This window comes from Malurus melanocephalus, unplaced genomic scaffold, assembly GCF_030028575.1.
Source record: "Malurus melanocephalus ecotype Western Australia unplaced genomic scaffold, MMel_1.1 scaffold_230, whole genome shotgun sequence".
In the NCBI taxonomy this organism is placed as follows: domain Eukaryota; kingdom Metazoa; phylum Chordata; class Aves; order Passeriformes; family Maluridae; genus Malurus; species Malurus melanocephalus.
In genome coordinates this window covers 48,374-69,788 of record NW_026623462.1, presented here as the reverse complement: position 1 = coordinate 69,788, position 21,415 = coordinate 48,374, and the positions used below count along the sequence as shown (strand labels likewise).

General features: G+C 49.8%; 1 protein-coding gene across 1 annotated transcript in view; it reads left to right on the top strand.

Annotated features, from left to right (window-relative positions):
• The window catches only part of MEGF9 (multiple EGF like domains 9), a 48,377-nt gene extending 26,992 nt beyond the window's left edge, over positions 1–21,385 (top strand). The window contains exons 4-7 of the mRNA XM_057374610.1: positions 8,537–8,676; positions 12,081–12,224; positions 13,099–13,371; positions 16,749–21,385. Coding sequence (XP_057230593.1) covers positions 8,537–8,676; positions 12,081–12,224; positions 13,099–13,371; positions 16,749–17,203 — 1,012 coding nt within the window. The 3' untranslated portion in view covers positions 17,204–21,385. The remainder of the gene's footprint in view (positions 1–8,536; positions 8,677–12,080; positions 12,225–13,098; positions 13,372–16,748) is intronic.
• Positions 21,386–21,415: the final 30 nt, after the last annotated feature.

The following is a 21,415-nucleotide window of genomic DNA, read 5'->3' as shown; positions in this document are numbered from 1 at the left end:
TGTAAACCTGTCCTCTAGCTGAGGGATTTGGAGGAGCAGGACTGCAGGCAGGAYGAGGCCAGCCTGGATGAGGCAGCATCCCCCTCCTGGGGAGCAGGAGACAGCAGATGACTCTGCAGRTTTGGGTTTGTTTATTTTTACCTTGCTGGCAGCGCTGCCCATCCCCACGTGGGACTGCAGACCCAGGGCAGCCCAGCGTGACCCAGCTCATCTGCAGGATGAGGGCTGACCCTGATTTACCTCCTTTGAGGAGTTTATCCCAACTTTTCCCAGCCCAGCACTTGGYTCTCTGTGGCTTTTCCTTTCCTGCAGCCGTGGGGGCAGCGTGTTTAGCCCACGAGCTGCTGTCCCTGCGTGGGTGCTCCTGTGGGTTTGGGATGGGGATGGGGATGGGGGAGTGGAGCTGGAAGCAGAGATGCTGCCACGAGGCCTTGCTGCCTGGCACAGGGGTCCAGCCYTCAATCCTGTTTGTCTGGGAGGTTTTTTGTTTTTAACTCGTCCTGGTTCTAGGGAAGGAAAGCAATGCAGCAGTRCCTGTGCCAGTGAGYGAGAGGAGAGCTGTGGCTGCTSTGAGGYRTTTAAGGATCACAGAATCACAKARTATCCTGAGCTGGAAGGGACCCCAAGGATCAYCCAGTGCAGCCCCTGTCCCTGCACAGACCCCCCAAAATCCCACCCTGAGCATCCCTGGCAGCGCTGTCCAAACGCTCCTGGAGCTCTGGCAGCCTCGGGGCYGGGACCATTCCCTGRGAACCCAGTGCTCAACACCCTCKGGGGTAGGAACCTTTCCCTGATYTCCAGCCTGAGCCTGCCCTGWCACAGCTTTACCACATTTTACCTAAACCAGGGTTAACCATCTCAACTGGGTTAGGTTTTTCCAATTCCCTTAAAAGGCTCTAAACTCAACACATATATGTGCTGCCATTGTCCCTAGTGCGAACAGATGCTTGTTAAACTGGGGACTGTGGATCAATTTGAGTTGCTCTCCCTGCCTRTGCCTCAGTTTCCCCACAAGTAGAAGGGCAATGGAAAGCAGAAGCTCCAGGACATGGCTTGGACATGATGTTTGCTCTCCTTTGGTTGCTGTGGGTTGAAAGCTCCTGTCCAAGGGTGCAGTGCTCTGCTCCTTTGCTGATCCAGCATCCTCTCCTTCCTGCTGGCTGCAGACACAGCCCTGTGCTCCTGGTTCCTGCATGGCTTGTGCTGCAGGCTTGGCATAAGCCATGTGAGAGACAGCTCCTCATTTCCATTTTAAAAAAAGGGGAAAAAATGATAACGCGCACATACAAATGGCCAAGTGTTAATTCAGAGATGCTTTGCTCCCTCAAGGGAACCTCAGGCTTTGTGTTCATATTCAAAGGAACGAAGGCAGAGTGTCCCTGGGAGCATCTGGAGATGGCTGTCCCCTGGAGCAGGGATGCTGCAGTGGCCATCCCTGTGTGCTGCCTTTGTGGTGGGATTCTGTGTGCACAGGCTGATCCTGTGACCCCGTTTTGTGGGGTTTTGGCTGCTGAGGGTAAGGTCAGCAGCACGGGACAAAGTGCTCTGTTGAGGCCTTGGAATGAGGAGGTTCTGAGTGAGCTCAGGAAGCTGGGCAGGGAGAGCCACACTGGGATTGTGGAGCTGGTGGGATGTGGGAAGATGCAAAGAGATCTTGGGAAGCAGCCTGGTGTGGCACAGTCACGTGGCTGCATTTGGTGGGGTTTTTTTGGTGGTCAAGAAACAGATCCATTGAAATTCAAGGCTTTTGTGGAGCTTCACSAGCCGGCAGGGCTGCTGCCCATCCCAGCCTCGGGGGATTATTTGGGGGAAGTGATGGAGTTCTCATTTTGCATAGATAAAATCTTCATTTTCTGTCTGCAGAGTGTCATCACACTTCTGAAATCTCTCCTTTGCGTGGGATCTGTCCTTCCATTCTGCTTTATTTTAGCAGTCCAGTAAAACCACATCAGGTGCTTCTCCCCTTTGGAGATGTGACCTTGGGAGATGAAATCCTCAAGGTCTTGTGCTTCAAACCCCCCCAAAATCCAGACAAACCCCTTTTTTCCCTTTAAAAAGGCTGCTCTCCCTTTTATAGATYGGCTGAGCACAACCGGTGGCTCATTATCTCCCAGTAATGCCTTGTCAGCATCACTCTGCAGAGAACAGATCTTGTTTTGTAGCGGAAATTATTACATGTGGACGTCAGAAAAGCAGAAGAATACCCTGTTAAAGCCTATTTTTCTGCATGCTTTAATTATCTAAATCTCTCCCCTGCTCCAGCCTCTCGCATCCTTTMCATCTGATTAGCTCTCCTCCTCTCTCCCCCCACAGCAAGGTAAATATGGTACCTGAACCCATTTTTATTCACTTGCAGACAGGAATGGGAAATGAATGAGTGACTGGACACAGCAGCAGGGAAAGGTGGATTGTTATCATCTCCCCTATGGTAATAGTGGCTTCTCAGAAATGCTGTTATTTTGTGGATTTTCCAGCAGGCTTTGCTGTCCGTGCGTTGTCTGTTGCAGAYTTTGCCGCTCTGGCAAACACTGACTGCCCTCAGAAAGAAATATTGGCTCAATTGTTGAAGCTTTTGTGGCTAAATTCTGGTTGGGGGAGTGCCCAGCCTGATTCAGGCACTGCTTGTACCCTGAGCAGAGGCACCATCAGAGATTGGGGGATGGAGGGACCACTATGGTGAAAAAAAACCCCACTTTGGGCAAAACTGCTGTGTGCAGCCCCATCTCCCTGCCATCCCCACTGATGTGTCCTCCTCTGTCTCATCCCTGCACTGCCACGATCCTTAGGAGTTATTCTGGGAAACCAGCACCCACAGCTGAGATTTTGCTGTGAGTGAGGCATTTGCTCATGGAACTGTGGAAGATCCCATCCAACCTCCCTCTCCAGGATCATTGTCCTCTTTCCTTTTTTTCTTCTCTGCCATCAAGGGCACCTGGAGGAGACAGCCCAGGCTGGACATTCCCAGCTCTCCACAGCCCTGGCTGAAGATTCCCGATTTTCCACAGGCCTGCCTGGAGATTCCCAGCTTTCCACAGCCCTGTCTGGAGATTCCTGGCTCTCTACAGCCCTGCCTGGAGATTTCCAGTTTTCCACAGCCCAGGCTGGAGATTCCTGCCTTTTTCTCCTGCCTGGAGATTCCCAGCTCTCCACAGCCCAGGCTGGAGRTTCCCTGTTTTCCCTGGCTGYRGAGCCGGGGCTGTGGAGGCGGCGGTGCCCAGACAAGGTGGCCCTTTGACATTTACAGAGTGGCCTTTCAGAGCTGTGAAGTGTCCCCGCTCCTCGAGGGCTGCCCCACAAACAGCTGCCATCCCCCGGCCCCGAGCGAGGAATGTGGCACACAAAGGGCCAGTGTTGGCCCCATAAAGCCCTGTTTCTTGTGCCCTCCACAAAGGGGCTCAGAGCGGGCGGCCAGCACAGGGCTCGGCCCTGGCCCCACTGACCCTCCCCGGAGCCACCTCGGCCTCCAGCAGCTCTGGGTGAGCCCAGGGAATGGGAGGAGAAACCCAACATGGGGCTTGTTCCTGTTCCCCCCTTCCCCACAGGCTGATATCCCAATAACTGACCTGAAGGAAAGGCAGCACGTGGGCTGGGAGGGTTCTTTGTATTGCCAGGATGGGAGGACATGGCTCAAACTGAGCCAGGGGAGGGCAGGTTGGACATCAGGAAGATTTTTTTCATGGGAAGGGTTGTGAGGCATTAGAAGGGRCTGCCCAGGGAGGTGCTGGAGTCCCCATCCCTGGAGGTGTTCCCCAAACTCAGTGCTCCAGTGATGATCAGAGGTTGGACTCGATGATCTTGAAGGCCTTTTCCACCTAAATGATTCTGTGATTCTGAGCATTAACAGCGTTGGTTTTCCAGCAAAGTGTCTTGGAGCATTTRGCTTTCAAATGTTAACTTTCCCACGTTGCCCAGAAAGGTGTAAGAGAGATTTATCCCCTGGCTGCTGTCAGACTTCACAGAAAATCAAACCTAAAGGAGCCTGGCTCGCTGGAGGAACGCACCATTTTTAGAGACATTTCTTCTGAATCCTCCTAAGCTTGTGCAGAATCCTTTTGTCTTATCCCATCAAAGTGTGACAAAGCCTTTTCATGGGGSTTGTTTTACAGCTGCTCGTAGCTCAATGCGATTTCCCTCATTCACACAGAGCTGGTGCTAATTGTGTCTGCTCCAGGGACTCCTCGGGCCCTGCTGGGATCAGTGGGGGGCATTGCTGTCCCTGGGGGTTTCCAGGGGGCACAGGTGAAGCTGGAGATGTCCTGGTGGAGCCCTCACTTTCCCTTTTTCCAGGGCATCCCTGGCGATGCTGAGCTGTGCAGGCTGTGGGTGTGTGCTCTGGGCTTCCAGGTGAAGGTGAGAAATGGATKTGACAAAACCCTTCCTCAAATCTGGGATGGGTTCTGAGCTGCTCAYGCTCAGGGCATGCCCTGGTTTGAGACCCATGGAAAGTTCCTTCTCCTCTGACTTTGTCCCAAAATCTTACCAGTCTCAAATGTTTTAAAAATAAAGCCATCAGAGCTTGGTGCTGTGCTGTTTTGGCTGGGTCTGACATGGCCAAGCAGTCCTGACTGGGGCATTGAGGGTTTGCTGATGTCTGGGAAAATACTCAAAATTAATTTCTCCCTTCCCTCCTCCTTGGGGGGAAAATAAAAGAAAAGGAAGAAAATAAATGATTGGAGCTTGCTGAGGGTTTTCTGTTACACCATTAACTGTTCACAGCTTGTCTCCCAACAGCCCCTAAGGCCATGGTCCTTCATCCTCCCATCCATCTTGTGCCTGTGGTGTCCCTGTTAAAATCAGGCTGTGTCTGTGGAGGAGGAGTGGAGCCCCGTGCAGATGTGGCTGCACATTGTGCTCTGTCTCACATCACAGGTTCTTTAATGCATTTTCCCTTGTGATGAGCCCTGAATTCCTGTGCAGGCTGTGCTGGGCAGTGAAGGTGAGGCCATTGCCTGAGTCTGAGCCCAGCCCCTCACTGTGTCCTCGCTCTGCCCCCAGAGCTGGCAGGAGATCCTACAGGAGCTCTGTGCCTCCAGGGGGTGATCCCTGTTCTTGGTGCTCTGCTCCTGGGACAATTCCAAGTGGGGTCAAAACCTTCTGCAGTCCTGCTCCTTCCCAGTATCCAGAGGGCTGGGGKGTCCCTGGGGTGTCCCTTTGGCTGTAAAGCTGCAGTTCTGTGTCCAACCCACCTCAGGGAACATTTGGGTGCCATCAGTGGCACGAATCACTTGGCAAGTGATGGGATCCTGTGGCTCTTTCCCTTTGGGAGGAGAGGAAGGGAGCTGTGGGGGCTGGAAATGAACCCAGACTGGCTTCTGCAGRCATATTATGGGGTGTAGGCTGTCCCCTGGCCCAATATTTTGCTTTTATTGACACCACCCTGCCCCATATCTGTGGAAATGCCATTGCCTGGGGTGGCCATGTCCTGGTCCWGCCCCAGGCTCTCCCTGCAGGCATCGAGCTGCTCCCGAGGCAGAGCAGGGATCCTGAGGGATGAGGGTGATGAGGTGAACGAGCTCCTGCCTTGGGGGATCCCAAACCTGGCATGTGGCCCTCACCCCCAGAGCTCATTCCATGCTGGATCCAAACCTTGGATGTGGCTGTGCCCTGCCCGGCAATCACTGCCTGTTCAGTCACTGCCTGCTCCTTCTGCTGATGGTTTCAATCAGCAGGAAACATCTGTAAAGCTGATGGATGATGTGCTGGTGATGCACACACTGCCTACACGCTCTCCAGAGTGGATATATTCATAAAAATCTGGTAGAAACCAATGCTGTCAGGAGAGTTTGATTACTGGAAGGCTGGTTTTATCCCAACACATATTTCTRTAATTCTTTGTGAGAGCTAAACATCGGCTGGCTTCTGAGGGGTTAATCATCATCTGAGATGGAGTTGAGCAATTGATGTTACTGCATCAAAACGTTTCCCTCTTCCCTTCCCCCTTGTTCCCCTCACTTCCCCCCAAAAAAAAAATTCCTGGCTGATACTCAAAATCCAGTTCAGTTCTCACTGTGCAAGTATTAAACTATGGGTCTTTTCTTTCAAATTTCTGGATTTTTATGGGCACAATTGGTCTGTTAACAGGATTTTTTTTTTTTTTTGGTGGTTTCAATGCATTTATATCATTGACCTTTGCTTTAAAAAGTGTCTGACAGACTTTGCTGGGCTGGAGCTATAAAAAGGAGTGTTGTAAGGGGGCTTTATTCTGTGGAAGCAATGACCACAGGCAAAGCTTTATATTTGCTGAGTGATTTAATTCTTGCACATGCAGGACTTGGCTCTATGCCATGTGTAACATGTTGAGAAAAGGTCTGCTCAAGAGCCATTCAAACCAAACTTTCCAAAACAGTCTTTTTCCTTTTTTTTTTTTTTTTTTTTTTTTTTTGTAGTTTTTTTTTTTTTTTTTTTCTAAGCTAACGAGTAAAAATCAAATGCCCCAAAATGCTGCATTGAGCTCAAGCTGGGCCATTGGGGAAATAAACCTTGAAAGAACTGAAATATGAGTCTGGGTGGAAGCAGGGAGGAAGAGGAGGCTGGTTTTGAGAAAAAAGCTGGATCAGGGACAGGAGGGAGTGAAACAGAGCTCCCTGAACTCCAGGAGGAAGCCAGGGAGGGTGAAGATGATGCAGCTCCAATGCCTGGTCCTACAAAAAGGACCAAAAGATGTGTTTTCAGGCTAAATATCAGCTTTTCCTCCCCACAGCAGATGCTTTTCCCTGCCTGTCGCTGCCCTCTTACAGGAATAGCAGTAGCAGTCAGGAGCAAATAATAACAAGCTGCTTTTTGTTTGCGCTTATTTTAAACACTCTGACAACGTTTGGATTAATGTTGGGTCTTGTGAAAAGCTCTTTAAAAGTCAAACACACTGAGCTGCTTACCAGCATCCCTTTGAATTCTGCATCTGCCCGCTGCAGTTCCAGATAATGGCCTGGAGACCAGGGAAACATCGTATTTCTGTCTTCTACTTGTAATCAGGCTGTTAGATATGCCCGAGGTTTCAGATTCTGCAACTATTTAATAGTGTAGCCCCTTGGGCTGAGGTCCATATTTTGGTGATAGTTCTTCTTCCTTTGGCAAACAAACAAACAACAGAAATACTGAATTATGCTAATTTCTAACAGAAGCAATGTCTTGCCYGAAACATTGCAATCTACTGCATTTTAATTAAAAACGACACATCAACASTGCATCAAACACCTATTAGTTTTAATCAGCAGATTTTTCTGGAGGCTTTTAGGAGCAAATTGTGCCTTGCTCTTCCCAGGAGGAGAGGGGGGAGCAATGGATGAGGTTTGTGCAGGCACAACAAGCCCTGAAATGCTGACTTTAAAAGGTGTTTGAACRGGGTGGTGATGCAGGGGAGAACCAAGAGGGCCATCCAGATGTGCAGGGCTGTCTGTGGGTGGTGTCACCTCATCTGCCGTGGGTACAGATAAATCCAGCACCTGGAGGGGACCAAATGCTGTTTATTTGGGTTGCTGTGCTGGTTCCTGCAGCAGCAGTGCTGGGGGTTCCTGCAGGGCCCCCCCCCCAGGGCTCACTGGGTGCTCTCTGTCCCTGGGCAGGTGGGATGAGCCAGCTCAGGGCTGGTTGGGAAGGAGCATTTCATCCATTCCTGTGATTCCTCAGAGGGTTGAGCTAAATGCTGCCAGTGTATAAAGTCTCTCTGTGTGGAGAGAGTGGCATGGAAAGCCAAAGGAATGAGGGTAACCTTTGCTTTTTATAGCTCCTGGTATTTGTTTGCTCATGGCAGCCACCAGCAATGCCCTCTGTGTTCCCAGTGCAGTCTCCACCCTCCCYGCAGTCACACTGTGCCCGAGTAAACAGCTCCTGTCTGGGGTCAGCTGCAGTGGGAACCTTTGCTAGGGAGGGGAAAACCCTCTCTTGSCTTTCCCTGGCTTTGCTGGGTAGAAATCAGCTGTGTCCACGGAGATACTGTGTGGGAGGGATAAATGGGATCATGGAGGAGAAGTGGAGGCAGTGCAGGTGGCTGACCCTGGCCTGGCTGGAGCCAAGCASGACACCTGAGCTGCTGCCCCAGCTCCCAGGGGAGCCAGGAGAGCAGGTGGTGAGCAGGGAATTGTCTGCTCACCCGAAAATCGGGGAGGTGCTGCTGGGAACTGATGCAGAGGGGAGGGGATGGCCCATGTGGGTGTTTTGGGATTGCTCAGGCACGGTGACCATTTCCAGTGTCCTTCAGGATCTGGGGCAGGGGCTCGGTAGAGCAGGGGCTGCAGAGGGGCTGTGGGAGCATCTGCTGGGGCTGATGCAAGGGGATGGCTCTGGGCCAAGGCTTTCTAGAATGAGCCATGATTTCTGGTGCCCAGCTGGAAATTGCTGTCAGGGCAACCAGCTTGGCAGGCACTCATCTTTTCTTGAACTTGCGATCACTTTTTGGAAATGGTTGCCCCTGGGGTTCATGTCCTGCTTCCAGCAGAGGAGGAAAAGGAGGAAAGAGAGTCCCAAACCCTGCCCGCAGGTTTTACTTTGGATGCCTCCCTGCAYAGCCACCTCTCACTGTTTGTTTTTCCCTCTGCAGCTCTGGGCAGTGCCAGTGCAAAGTTGGTGTCACGGACCTGAAGTGTGACCGCTGCAGTGAGGGCTACTACAGGTTTAACCACAGCACGTGTGAGCCCTGCCAGTGCAACAACCACTCCCAGACCTGCGACAACTCAACAGGTGACAATGTCCTCTGGTGGCCAGAACGGTGCAGACTTCACCTCCCACCTCTGTCTGTGGTTTTTCTGTTCTAGACTTCACCTCCCACCTCTGTCTGTGGTTTTTCTGTTCTAGATTCACCTACCTTCTCTGTCTCTGTTTTTTCTGTTCTCACTCAGCACACTCTGCTCTCATCTCCTTCATCTACATCTTTCTGCCTSGAGTACCCAAAATCTTCACCTCAAAGCTGAAATGGAAATGCAAGGTCGCCTTTGAAGGAGGGCAGTGAAGGCTGAGTGCTTTAACCCAGGCTGGAGTGCAGAGCCTGAATTCATCAGCCTGTATCAGAAATTGGGGCTCTATTGTTCTCTGCACTTACACAAACACAAAACASGGGCTTTTAAAGAGCTTTTGTTTAACTGCTGTTTACCTGGAAACATACACTGTGCTGGCACTGACTTAAGGGGGCTTGCTGCCACAGATAACAGRATTAGAGCTGGACAAAACTGGCAGCACCTAATTAGTATTGCCCACTTTTGTAAATTGGCAGTATTCAGTTTTCCTGGATTGTTTCTTTGACTGTCTCTAACTCAGATGTTGATGGAGTGCAAATGTCGAGGCACCTGTGCTTGAACAGCTTGTGGGAGGGCAGGGGGGAGCTAATGGCTTTTCCATCTCCAGTGGAAGGAGAGATCCACAGGAGCACTTTTATGGGACTGCCTGCACAGCCCCACTTCAGCCAAAGCACTCACTGCAAAGTCCAAATTCTCCTGGAAACTTCCAGCTGAAAGGCAGTTCTGTAATATTTATTCAGCAGCTTAGAAAGGGGTAATAATTAAAAATAATGCGGCAAAGAGGCAGAGCTCGTGAAATCAGGTATTTCTGTGCAATTTGTGCTCTGGTATTCCCTCATGGGCTGTGTGTTTGCAGCAAAGGAATGCCCTGATGAGTGGGCACTGGATTTGCGCTCCCTGAGGGTGAATTACTGCATTCCCTTGAGGCTGAATTACTGCATTCACTCCTATCCTGAACTCTGTGTGCTTATGTCCCACCAGTATTGAAGGAATAATGTCCCTAAAGCTGTGCACACATCCGCTGTGTTACTGATTTGGAGCTGGGTGTGTGGGTTTTGTGAAGGAGGAGGGAGAATCTGCTCTTCTTTTTTTTCTCCCCTCAATGTTCCCCCTGCTCTCAATTTATGAAACAGAACCCAGAGAAAATCCAGCCCAGACCTTGCCCCTGGGATGGGGCTGTTCTTTCTGCTGGGATTGCCCAGCATCCCACAACATTGCAATAAAAACCCCTTGTTTTACTTAATGACTTATTGTTGATTTGACAAAAATACTTTTAAATTTTTTTTTAACATTTTCCTTCATCTGCTTTATTTGCTGCTGTGGATGAGGGACCCCCCCAAAAAAAAGAACAGAACCAAATTGATCAAAAATTATATCGGATGCCTGCTCCAGAGACTGCACTCTGTGTGACCTCCCCAGCTTTACATCAACTCTGYGTAGTCTTTGTCAAATTTTCAAGGTTCTTTTCCCATCAGTGCTGTACTTTGGGCTCCCTCTGCCGGTTCTGCAGCCGGCTCCTGCTTGGCATCRCTCTGTCCAGGAGGAATATTTAAAATTACTGGGCATGAATAAATAACTTGGGCAGCAGGAGCTCCCCAGGCGACAGCACTTGCTCTGCCACGACCCTTGTACCCCGTGGTGTGTCTGTGCTCTGAGGTGGGCTGGTGCATCCCAGCTGGGGTCCTGTGAGGTCTGATCCTTCCTGAGGGCATTATCGGATGAGAAGTGCCATTAATTATTAAGGCTCTCCACAGCGATACCTGATTGTGAGCCCGTGCGAGCTGTGCCTGGCTGAGCAAYGTGCTGACTCAGGGAAACACAGCCCTTCTCAGGGCTGGGGGAGATGGATGGGGGTGATTTCTGCTGATGGAAAAGACACTGCTCCAGAAATGACCAAGCCAAGGCGGGTGTGATTCCAGATTTATGCCCCAATTCGTGCTTGGGGAGCACAGACCAAGGCAGCCTTGCTGTGACCACACAAATGAACTTTGCTACCCAAGACATCCACCCCACTGCAACAGCTGATCCAGGTTTGCAGCTGAACAAACCAAGCCCAGCAGATGATTTTCCCCTCTATCCCTGCCATCTCTCCCACAAAAACCACTGGCTCGTGCCTGACAGGCTGCCGAGGGAAGAGCAAACAGCRTGTGGGAGCTGATGCTGAGCGAGGGGTGCTGGCAGGGCCCTCTGGCTGGGTGAATCAGCCCTTCCCAGATCTGCTTCCTGCCCCTGGCACGAGGGTTGGCTGCAAGGACACGCCAGGCTGGCTGGGGATGCTTGGCTGCAGAGTCATCACTGTGGAGGAATTGAGGAGCAAGAGCCGTGTCGGGCCTTGTGAGGGAGCCAAACTGTTCTGATATTAATAAGAAAATCYGCTGTGGGCTTTGTAACAGTCAGCACAAACCTCAATCAGGATTTTTTCCTGTGGTTGATGTTGATATGAGACTTTTCCATCCCCCAGCAGTGCTGCTGGATCAGCTGGGTGGGTCTGTCTGTGCTACCCTGGTTTGCAGAAGGGGCTGTTGCCTTTGCAGAGTSTGGAACAGGGGATTTAATCAAAGCTTCCCTCAGCTCCCTGCCACCTYACCGAGGAGCTAGCTGAATTACAGTGTGCTCCTGGTGATGGATGGGCTTTGGATAGAGGYTGTGCTTTTGTAACGAAGGAGATTTTTCTTCTTGGTCACAGTAGTATCAAAATGCAATTTGGAGGCCATTAGGACACGGTGTCTGTGAAGACACGGGATGTCGATTTTCTGATTCAGGGGCTTCCCCGGGAAGGGCAGGTGGTTCAGTGAGCCCCCACTTCTCCTCTGTGTCTCTGGGAAGGTCAGTGACTGCTGCTGCCTTGTCCTGGGGTGCAGGAGCTGGAGCCACGCTGGTGGGATGGAGCTGTCTGTCCCCAAAKCAGGACAGTGGCACATCCCCACCCCTGACCACCAGCTCTGGGTACAGGAGGAGGCTGCTCACAAAAAAACTGACAGGACCCCTTGTGAGAGTGAGTGACTTGAAGCATCACCATCCCATCTCATTGGTACAAATGCAAACTGGAACTGCTTTCCTTGAGGAKGATTTAACACTGAAACTCGTGTTTACCTTCAGTGACCTTTTTGTGGTGAGTTGTGGGGCCTCTCTGCTGGGCCACCTGCTTTTTCACATGGTCTGTGTACGTGTGGAGCGAGGGGATGAGCATCAGAAGGTCATTAGAGGCCAGGATCATATTTTGCCCAGAGGGCATCCAAAACCACCTGTGAGCTCTGATAATTGAGTGTGTTCCACATGGATTCTTGCTCCAAATGTTCTGCTCCAGTTCCTGCTGCTGAATGTTTGCTTGTTCTCCTCTCCCCTCCRCAGGCACCTGCCTGGAGTGCCAGGACAACACCGAGGGGAAGCACTGTGAGCTCTGCAAGGAGGGTTTCTACCGGAGCACCCATCCCACCCGCGGCTGCCAGCACTGCCCCTGCTCCATCGTGGCATCCACTGGCACCTGCCACATAGGTGAGGCTCTTGTTTTGGTCTAATTCCTTACACTGAGGTCACTCAGTTCAGTTCAGTTGCCCCTCAGTGTGTCAGCCCTGGGAGCTGYTTTATAGCCTGTGGAGCTCCTGTTTGTGGCACTGGAAGCAGCACCTGCTGCACTGGGTCCCTGGTGCTTGTATTGTTGCCTCCTGTGAGAGCAGTTGTGCAGGGGAGGGATCAGAATCACAGAATGGTTTGGCTTGGAAGGGATCTCAGTCTAATTCCATCTCCCAGTGCTGCAGCCTGCTCTGAAGAACCTGCAGAGTTTTCAGGGAGAAGCTGCTGAGCCAGGAGAGGGGCAGGAGAGGGGTAGGAGGTGCTCAGCAGTGCCATGTAGCTCTCCCTACCTCTGAGTCTGCTCTGAACATCTCCATGGCACTCCAGGCAGAGATTTCCCAATGTAACCGAGAGAAGCCAGATTATGTAATAATCATACATAAGACTTTTTTTTGTATTTCCCGAATCAATTTTGCAAGCAAGCTGCCTCTGGCTTTGTATGGACCCAAAAGTTCTCACGGGTTGCARGCATTTCTGATATAGTTCCAGCTGTTCTCTGAAATTGCCTGTTTGAGATGGAAATGTTCAGGAGCAATCATCTATTTCCTTAGCAACGTGCTGAGCGTGCTCTGTGGAGCTGGGACAAGGCATGAGAATTCCCCAAAGCTGTTTTTTCCCCTGGTAACAGAGAAACTGCTCTCAGGGAGCAGCTCAAAATTTGGGATGGTGTGGATGGAGTGGCTACTGATTTTTGTGGGGGTGCCTTGTGGTCAGGTCCCAAAGCACAAAGCCCACAGTTCAGGTATCCCTACAAGGGGCTGTGGCCYATCCCTGCTTTGCTTTCTGCATTCCCCAGAGCCCGGCGAGACCATCCCGAGGTGTGACAAGTGCAGGCCGGGCTACACTGGCCTCAACTGCAACCAGTGTGACAAGGGCTACTACAACTCGGACAGCATCTGTGTGAGGTGCAGGTGCAACGGGAACGTGGAGCCAGTGCTGTCCCCCAGCGTGTGCCGGCCCGACACCGGCGAGTGCATCGGCTGCCTCTACCACACCACGGGCTTCCACTGTGAGCTGTGTGAGGAGGGCTACAGCAGGGATGCTGAGGGCACCAACTGCACCAGGAAAGGTAAGAAATGCTGCTCAGGYTTGTGTTGAAGCTTCCTGAAGGCTGGAGAGGGAGTGATGTTAGTGGTTTTCACATTAATTTAACTCTATCTGGCCTCTGGTGCAGGGAAGAAAATCAGATCTTTATAACACATTGGTGCCTACTGGCCTTGAAGTTTAGAGTTAACTCTGTAACCAGCCTCATTCCAGACCCTGCCAGACTCTGCTAGTGAACAAGCTGGAAGAACCCAATGTATTTGCAGTGTATTTGATGTAGAATGAGAGAAAATGGTTCTGAAGTTGCTCCTTGAGTGGTTATCTGGAGGTTGGTYCTCATGGTGGATCTCCAACGCCATGCACAGAAACATTACCAGTGTGGTGGATGAGATGAGAGAGCCCAGAGTTCAGGGAAGTATTTGGGCACAAATTCGTCCTTGTCATGGGCAGAGATTCAATTCAGATCTTCCATCAGGAGCTAATGTGGCTTTCACTCCTGTGCTGCTCTCTGGGTGTGCAATCACACAGTCCTTCTCTGCTCAGGGAGATGATCAATACAACAAAGTTGGATGCTCATTAGCTGTAACAGGGCTGGAAATGGCATTTTTGCATCAGCTCATCCATTACCTCCCCCTGCACAGCTCTGGCTTTGTGCAAGGATCCGCATGACCTTGCTCCATTGAAATTCATATGTATGGCTTTGCTTGTSTACTTGCAGTTTTCCCCATTCAGTTTTATTTCAATGGCATTGTTATAGCCAGTTCCTGATGTGGGGAAAGCCTGTCCGCTCTCCAGAGGGCTGGGACATGCTCCTGGAGCTTTTCTTTCTCCCTGACACTTATGTTTCCCCTTTTTTTATTAAGCARTTAAAAAGATGTGCAGCTTCTTTCCAGTTCCTTACACAAAAATTGCCTAAAAGCTGACATGCRAAGGTTACTGAGCATTAACTTGTATTAGGTTAAGATTTTCATAAATCACCAGTGCATTTGAGTGGTGTCTGGAGTGAAATCATCACCCAGGCTCTGTTTCAGTGGCTGCAGGTGAAATGAGGCAGCAGCTTCTGTACAGCCTGGGCAAAGCTCAGTCCAGCCCACATATCCAGAGCCTTAAACTTTACCAGGATTCTGGTGCTCTCAAGGCGGATGGAGAGGCTATTCWAAGGACCAAAGTGAGTGTTTCCAGCCCCAGAAGGGTGGTGCTCCTGCTGCCATGGTGAGGCACAGCAGGGTCTCGGTGCTGGTGCAGTGTGGCTCTGTGCCACCCAGCCGAGCACCGCAGCCTCCCCGGGCACGGAGCTGCTCCACTGTGGGAGGCAGCAGCAGAGCCAGCGCCTCAATCAAGCAGCTGGATCTGAGGCTCCCGTCAGAGCTGCCAAAGCAGCCCATTGAGGGAGCAGCTGCCGCTCTCAAGGAGCTGCTCTGGGACATCTGGAGAGCTGGCACGGCCCCGCYGGCGGAACAGGCAGCGCCGTGTCAYGGCCCGGAAGCGGCGCCGGGGCCAGAGCCCGGCACTTCACCGTGACGTTCCCGGGAGAGCCAGGAAATGTCTTCACCCAAAGCCTCTGTGCCAGCTCTGAGCTGATGCTGACTCACAAATAAAGCCCAGAAAAGTGCTGTTTCCTTGCTGTGAATCAACCATTGTCTCGGTTCTGTTTTTTCTCTACTTATACCTACTGGCAGGGTTTGAGAGGGATTGAGTGTTGATGAAGGAATTTGGAAAGGATGACTGAATTCCTCATGCCCTTTCCCCAAAGTCAAAGGTTTTCCAGGAACCTTTTGCGCCTGTTGTGTTGCTTCCTATTGCAAAACTTTGCCCGTTATCCCATAGAGAAATGCCTTTTAGCATTCAGCATCCTGAGTGTCCTTATCAGCCTAAGGCAGGACCTGTAGAGAGAACAGAGGAGCTGCTGCAGGGAGGGGACTCTGAGCAGGAACCTCAATTAGATGTGTGATGCCCCTTCCAGAGGAATTTTTTTCTCTGCTGCCTGAACTGGGAATGTGACAGCCTGAAGTTAACTTGTGGGAGTTCCCCTGAGGGCCCATGGCAGTACATGTGCTGAATATTTCCAGCTCCTGTTGCCGTTGGAGATGCAACTTAGTGCAAAATTAGTCCTTCGGAAGTGACTCTCCCCCTCAATCATAATTAGTAGATGTTCAGGAGAGCTGGATCCATACAGCATGGCACCGTCAGCTGTAATTGCTGCAGCTGTATGTGGATTTAAAATGAAGTTGCTTTTCTCTTGGCAGGAAGAGAGTAGGAAAGAGGATGCAGAGAATCCTGTGGAGCAATAGGTACAGAGAACATTGTGGCTRATTGAGGCTTCAGCTTGTGGAGTGTTCCTGTTGCCTGGACTTGAGAATCTAAAATAGATCAGGTTATTCATGTGAGGAAGTGCTTTATTAGCTACATTTGTGAGCTTAATACTCTGGATTTATGGTGCTCTCAGAAGCCTGGAGCTCAACAGGTTTGATGCCTGCAGAATGAATTTGCATCTCACTTCTGAGATCTCAAGGTTAACTCAACTCCTGAACTGAGAAAGGAGTTATCCCATGGCTGCTGGAAGCAGGGCAGGTTCTTGGCTGTTTAGTGCCAAGGAGAAGGCAGAGCACAGTCTGGTTACTCCCATGTTCTCATCCTTCCTGTATGCACATCTGAAACCAAAGCAGGATCCCAACTGGCCTCTGCTGTGTTCAAAAGCTTCTGAAGAACCTCCAGTCTTTTCTTTTGTTGTGATTTGGTGACCTTCTGCTTCTGGCTGTGCAGACAGGGGCTTTCCATGTGGTTTGTGTACAACTTCCTTTGAATGCAGAACTGAGCTTATGTTGCCCTTTTACCTAAAGCRGTGCAAACACTGAACCTGCTGCTGAATGCTGGGACAGTGGAATGCTTGTGGTTCTGTTTTTCAGTTTTGATCTTGTTTGTACAAGTCGGGTGGAAAATTTGTGAACAAAATGCTGCATGTGGCACACTGTGAAGGGTTTAAGCTCCTGGAGTTGCTGTGTCTGAGTGTGCAGACAGCAAGGGACACGTTGGTTCAGAGTCCAAACTTGCCGAGTGTGGTAAAGCCCCATTTTCCTGGGCTGGTGGAGCTGGACTGGGGGACTTGGTSTCATCATGAGCTCCTGTATTGAACTGAATCCAGACTACTGCACCTGTCCCTCCAGCACCAGACTTTGCAGAGGAATGCTGTAGCCCATGGACACTCAGCACAGAGAATTGTATAAAAAAATACCTGAAACACAACCCTTGGCAACCTTTTTCTAAACTGCTTTGAAAAAATATGTTTTAATAGTGTACCCTTAATTGCCATAATRCTTGTGATATAAATGTCAAATCTCTTATGTTTGTGTTTGAATTTAAGCTTATAGATTTTTATGATAATTTTTAAAATTTGTTTTGTAGAAGCCACTCTTGGCCCAGAACCAACAGAGTTGACAACTTCTGCTCCAAATGTCACCAAGACCACCTCCTTTTCCACGGCAGTGCTGAACAGCACTTTGTCACCAACAACTCTACAGACACTATTTCCTATAAGCTCCTCTGACAACAGCACCTCTGCTTTCGCAGATGTTTCATGGACTCAGTTTAACATTATTATTTTGACAGTGATCATAATCGTTGTGGTCCTACTAATGGGCTTTGTGGGTGCTGTCTACATGTACCGTGAGTATCAGAACAGAAAACTTAACGCTCCCTTTTGGACCATTGAACTCAAAGAGGACAACATCAGCTTCAGCAGCTACCACGACAGCATTCCCAACGCTGACGTGTCGGGGCTGCTGGAAGATGATGGCAATGAGGTGGCCCCCAATGGACAGCTCACGCTGACGACTCCCATGCATAATTATAAAGCTTAGAAGTCATCCAGCTGTTCCAAAGTTTGCTTCTCAAAAAGTTACAGGGCTTGTGGAAGGGGTATCAGGATCCAGGCCAAGGCTCCACACAGAGGAATTTGCTCTTCAGATACTCTCTGGTGCTGGGCGTGCTGTAGCTTGCAGGTGAACAGAAGACAGTGTAGTACATCTGAATTTCAGGTAATGTGGTGAAATGCATTCAGTGTCCCGTTCTCCATAAAGATCCATAGAATTCACTGTTGTTATAAACTGGATTGTGCTGAATTGAAAACATTTTATGAAGAGGTGGTGGGGTGGAGAGAGCAGAACCGGATGAGAATCAGAAGCTACTTGGTTTCCAGCCAACCCAACACTTGTGTCGTCATCCTTTAGTTTGAGAGGTAGCTCATAAATTAACAGTGGAATTTCAGGAAACAGATCTTTGGAAAGGCATCATATTAGTTCCTGATAGAAATTAGTTCAAAAAGGAGGACAAAAAAAAAGGGAAGTGATTGTTCACTGTACTACCAAAAGGCAAGTAGAGGAGTTGCACACTTGAAAAAAGTTACTATTACCTGTTCCCACTAAGCAGGGAATCAGGAAAAAAAMCATGAGAACATTTGAGTTAGGGAGGAGACTAAGCTTTTCCCTTTCTGAGTATTTATACAGGGTGATGATGCTATTGAAACATAGCAATCCATTTTTTTGTAGAAGGAGTTAATGAACTTGTATAGTTTCTGTGCAAGGGAAGAYGACAAGACATCTCAGGGTTGCCATGTAAAAATAAAAGCCAGGCTCAATACCCTACCCTGATAGAAATGGTGTGTTCTGTATATAAAATGTAATATATCTTCTTGGAATTGTATTTGTAATTATTTGTAAAAAAGACAAGCAACCAACTGACCAACCAAAAAACCCCCAACAACAAAACCATSAGCCCCTCTCCCCAACCTCCCCCACTCCCTAGGTCATGTTTTATCCTCTAGGTTTTAACTGTACAGCGGYTAGTGATGTTGTTTAAAAAAAGAAAAAAACATGAGGATTGTTTAAAATACTGTAAATGAGATGGCAATATTGTTGGAGCTGGGCCTCTAGCAAACACCGACTGCTTAAAGCTTTTCTTCCACTATCATTGAATAACTTTCTTTTTTAGAAAAAAATGTGAGTGCTCCCTACTTGCATCTGTCAAATGTTGCCATTCCTTTAAATACAGAGTGAATACCAGTGTTGCCATGACTAGGGCTGAGTAGGTGTCCAARAATTGGATGCACCAATCTATTCCTTGCTTTTAAGTCTCTATACAAAATGYAGATTCACTGTCACGAACACAGAGAGCCTGGGCTCTGGGGCTGAGGTTCTCCCAGGTTCTCTCATCATGTGGAGGGATCCCATTGCCATCCCTGCTGAGCTGACAAGGCAGGGGSATGTGCTGGGGACTGAGCTCAGCCCCCTTGGCCTTCTGAGGGGCAAAAGCAAAGGTCTCCTGGATTGGGGTGGGAACGGCTTTGAGATGAAGAGCTCACAGGAGCAGAGCTGTGCTTTGAGGCTCAGAAGGTRAAAGGCTGTGTGTGGTGGGGCAGTGGGGATGCACGAGGTGCTGGAAGCGTCCTCAGCACCAGGCAAAAGTGGATATGTCTCCAGATGAGAAAGGAAGAGGGAACATGGGGGTTATTTATTTGTTTTCTGGTGCTGTGAGGAGGTTTTTCTTATCTTTGGAAACTTGGGGGGAGGGGGAAGTAGTTGATTCAAACATGTGCTCAAAGATGCCATTTCTGCCTCAAATACTTGCTGCCTGCTGTAAAGATAAGGCATGGCAAGTCAGAAGGAAAATAGTTGAGGATGACCAAGAGAAATGTTGAGTGCAGAATGTGGAATTGCATACACAAGCTGATRGAAAAAAGMTGATGGAAAAAAGCTGATGGAAAAGCTTCTGTTGCCTGTGGTGGGCCTGGGTGAGGTCCTAAACTTTAGGTAATATGAAGATTGGCTCATGTCATTCAGAGCAATATTACTTTTAGTTATGAAACGGGGGAGGACTGGAGGAGAAAATCTGGATATTGCTGATCCTCGAGTTACTGATCAAACTTCTAAAGAGCAGGGTGGTGACAAAAAAAAAATTCCTAAAAGTTGTAATTATTTAGAGGTGCTGATCTAGCGATACACTTGCACTTGGTCACTTCATGGGGTGGGCAAAGGTAATATAGGAAGTGTTGGCTTCTGGGACTGATGCTAGCAAGCTAAACGAAGGACAGATTGTTCACTTTAATGTTTCTAAAATACTTCAGTAGATTTTTTTATTTCTGCCACAGAACACCTCTCCCTTAAATTTTGCTATGACTGTGGGCTGCTTTATAACAGGAACAGGCTTGGATTTTTGTCTCACTGTAGAAATAAGGACCATCTGCTCAAGCAGATCGTGGGCTCAGGTGCCGAGCCCTCCCAGTCCCTGCCTGCCACAGCACAGGAGGTGTTGGCACCTGGGCTGCTTCTGACCTCCAAAGTCCTCCAAAGACTTGGTGTTTGGGAAGAGGAGCAGGTCAGGATGCCCTGCAGCCAGGCTGCAGGGGAGGGCAGGACAGCTGCTGCCCGTCTGGATGAAGGGATGGAGACAGCCTGGCAGATGTGATGGGAAGCTTGGTTGGGCAGGGGGGATCTGGCTGCCCAGATTTGGATGGCACAGGATGTTCCTGAGCAGGGAGCACAGCGARGATGTGGCGCTGGCACTGTGCTTGTCAGATGGCAGAATGACTCAGCAGGGACACAGCAGCCACCTCCTGCCACCCAGGCCTTGGCACACAGGAACAGCACTTACAGGAGACTGATGCCTCAGCAGGCAAAGAATAAACAGCTTCATGTTTGCCTTTGGTGCTGTGAGATCAGATCCTCTGTGCTCTTATCAATTGTGCAGTTTCCCCTGGCACTACAGGAGGGGAGGAAGAAGCTGAGCTGGTTCTGTCTCCAGTCACCTTGGGTTGGATTGGGWGTGGAGGGGTGCAGAGCTCAAATGCCTGTGCCAGGGTACTGAGGGCCACCAGGACCATGATGTGTTGTCAYTGCTTGTCACGAGGCTTCCCAGGCTGAGCTGTGCCCTGAGGTTGGGGTAAGGTCAGGTAAATCAGAAGGGGACTCTCAGGGCTGCTTTGAGGCCCAGCTGAGCAGTCAGTGAGGCCAGGGGAGGGCATCTGGGTGATTTCTGRGGCTGAGGTGGGAGTACAGGAACACGTGGTACTGCTGATGGGCACCTGCAGCACCTTCTGCCTGGGAACATTGTCCAGCTGCGGGGTGGGGCTGTCATGGAAAAGGGCACTCCTGGCACGGGGCAGCAGCTGCAGGGCAGAGAGGAGCTGTGACAGGGCAGAGAGGAGCTGTGACAGKGCAGAGAGGAGCTGTGACAGGGCAGGGTGGTGGGTGGATGTGGGAAAGCAGCTCCAGGCACAATCCTGGGCTGGTCTGGCTGGGGCAGGTCCAGCTCGGCAGTAAAGGCAAGAGGAGAGAATGAACAGATAAAGGGCAGAGAGCTGGGGTGGGGCAGGGCATGGGGCAGCCTGGAGGGCTCACGGCTTGGGGAGCGTTTGGTGAGAACAGGGGCCAACAGATGTGCASAAGAGTGTTTGGGTTAATGAGGAGAGATGATCTCGAATCTCATGAGCCACTGTAGCTGGAAATAGCTACGAGGAGCACTAGCCCTGGGGAGCTGTCAGGAGATGTCAGCCACTGGAATGATAATTCCCTYGGACCAGGCTGAGCAGACTTAGCAAGCATTTAGGAGAGAGGAGGGGATGTATCCAGCATCCTTCAGGTATCCTGGGCCAGTTAACCACTGCTGTGCAGCATCAGCATCGTCAATGTTACGGGCAATGTAAATGTGGCAGAAAGTTTGCACAGTCTCCTTTAAATAAAGGATATAAAAATAGTTTTCTCTTTCAAGTGAAGTTTTAGAATGAGCTCCCACAGGACTCTGCTCTTWATGTGTCAGAGGAATGGATTAAAATAAGAAAAATGTGGGCCTTAAAAGTTGWACTTGCTCCCAACTGAAACCCATCAGTCTCACTCTACATCCAAATATGGCATCTCCCAAGCATTGCTATGCTTACAAATGCATTTCTAAAAAGAAAAAAAGTGTATGATTTGAATATATGTCAGAATTTATACAGAAGAATGTTATTTAAAATGAATAAAAATAAATGTATATAATTTGTATCTATGCCACTTGGATTTTTGCATTTGTGTTTTTGT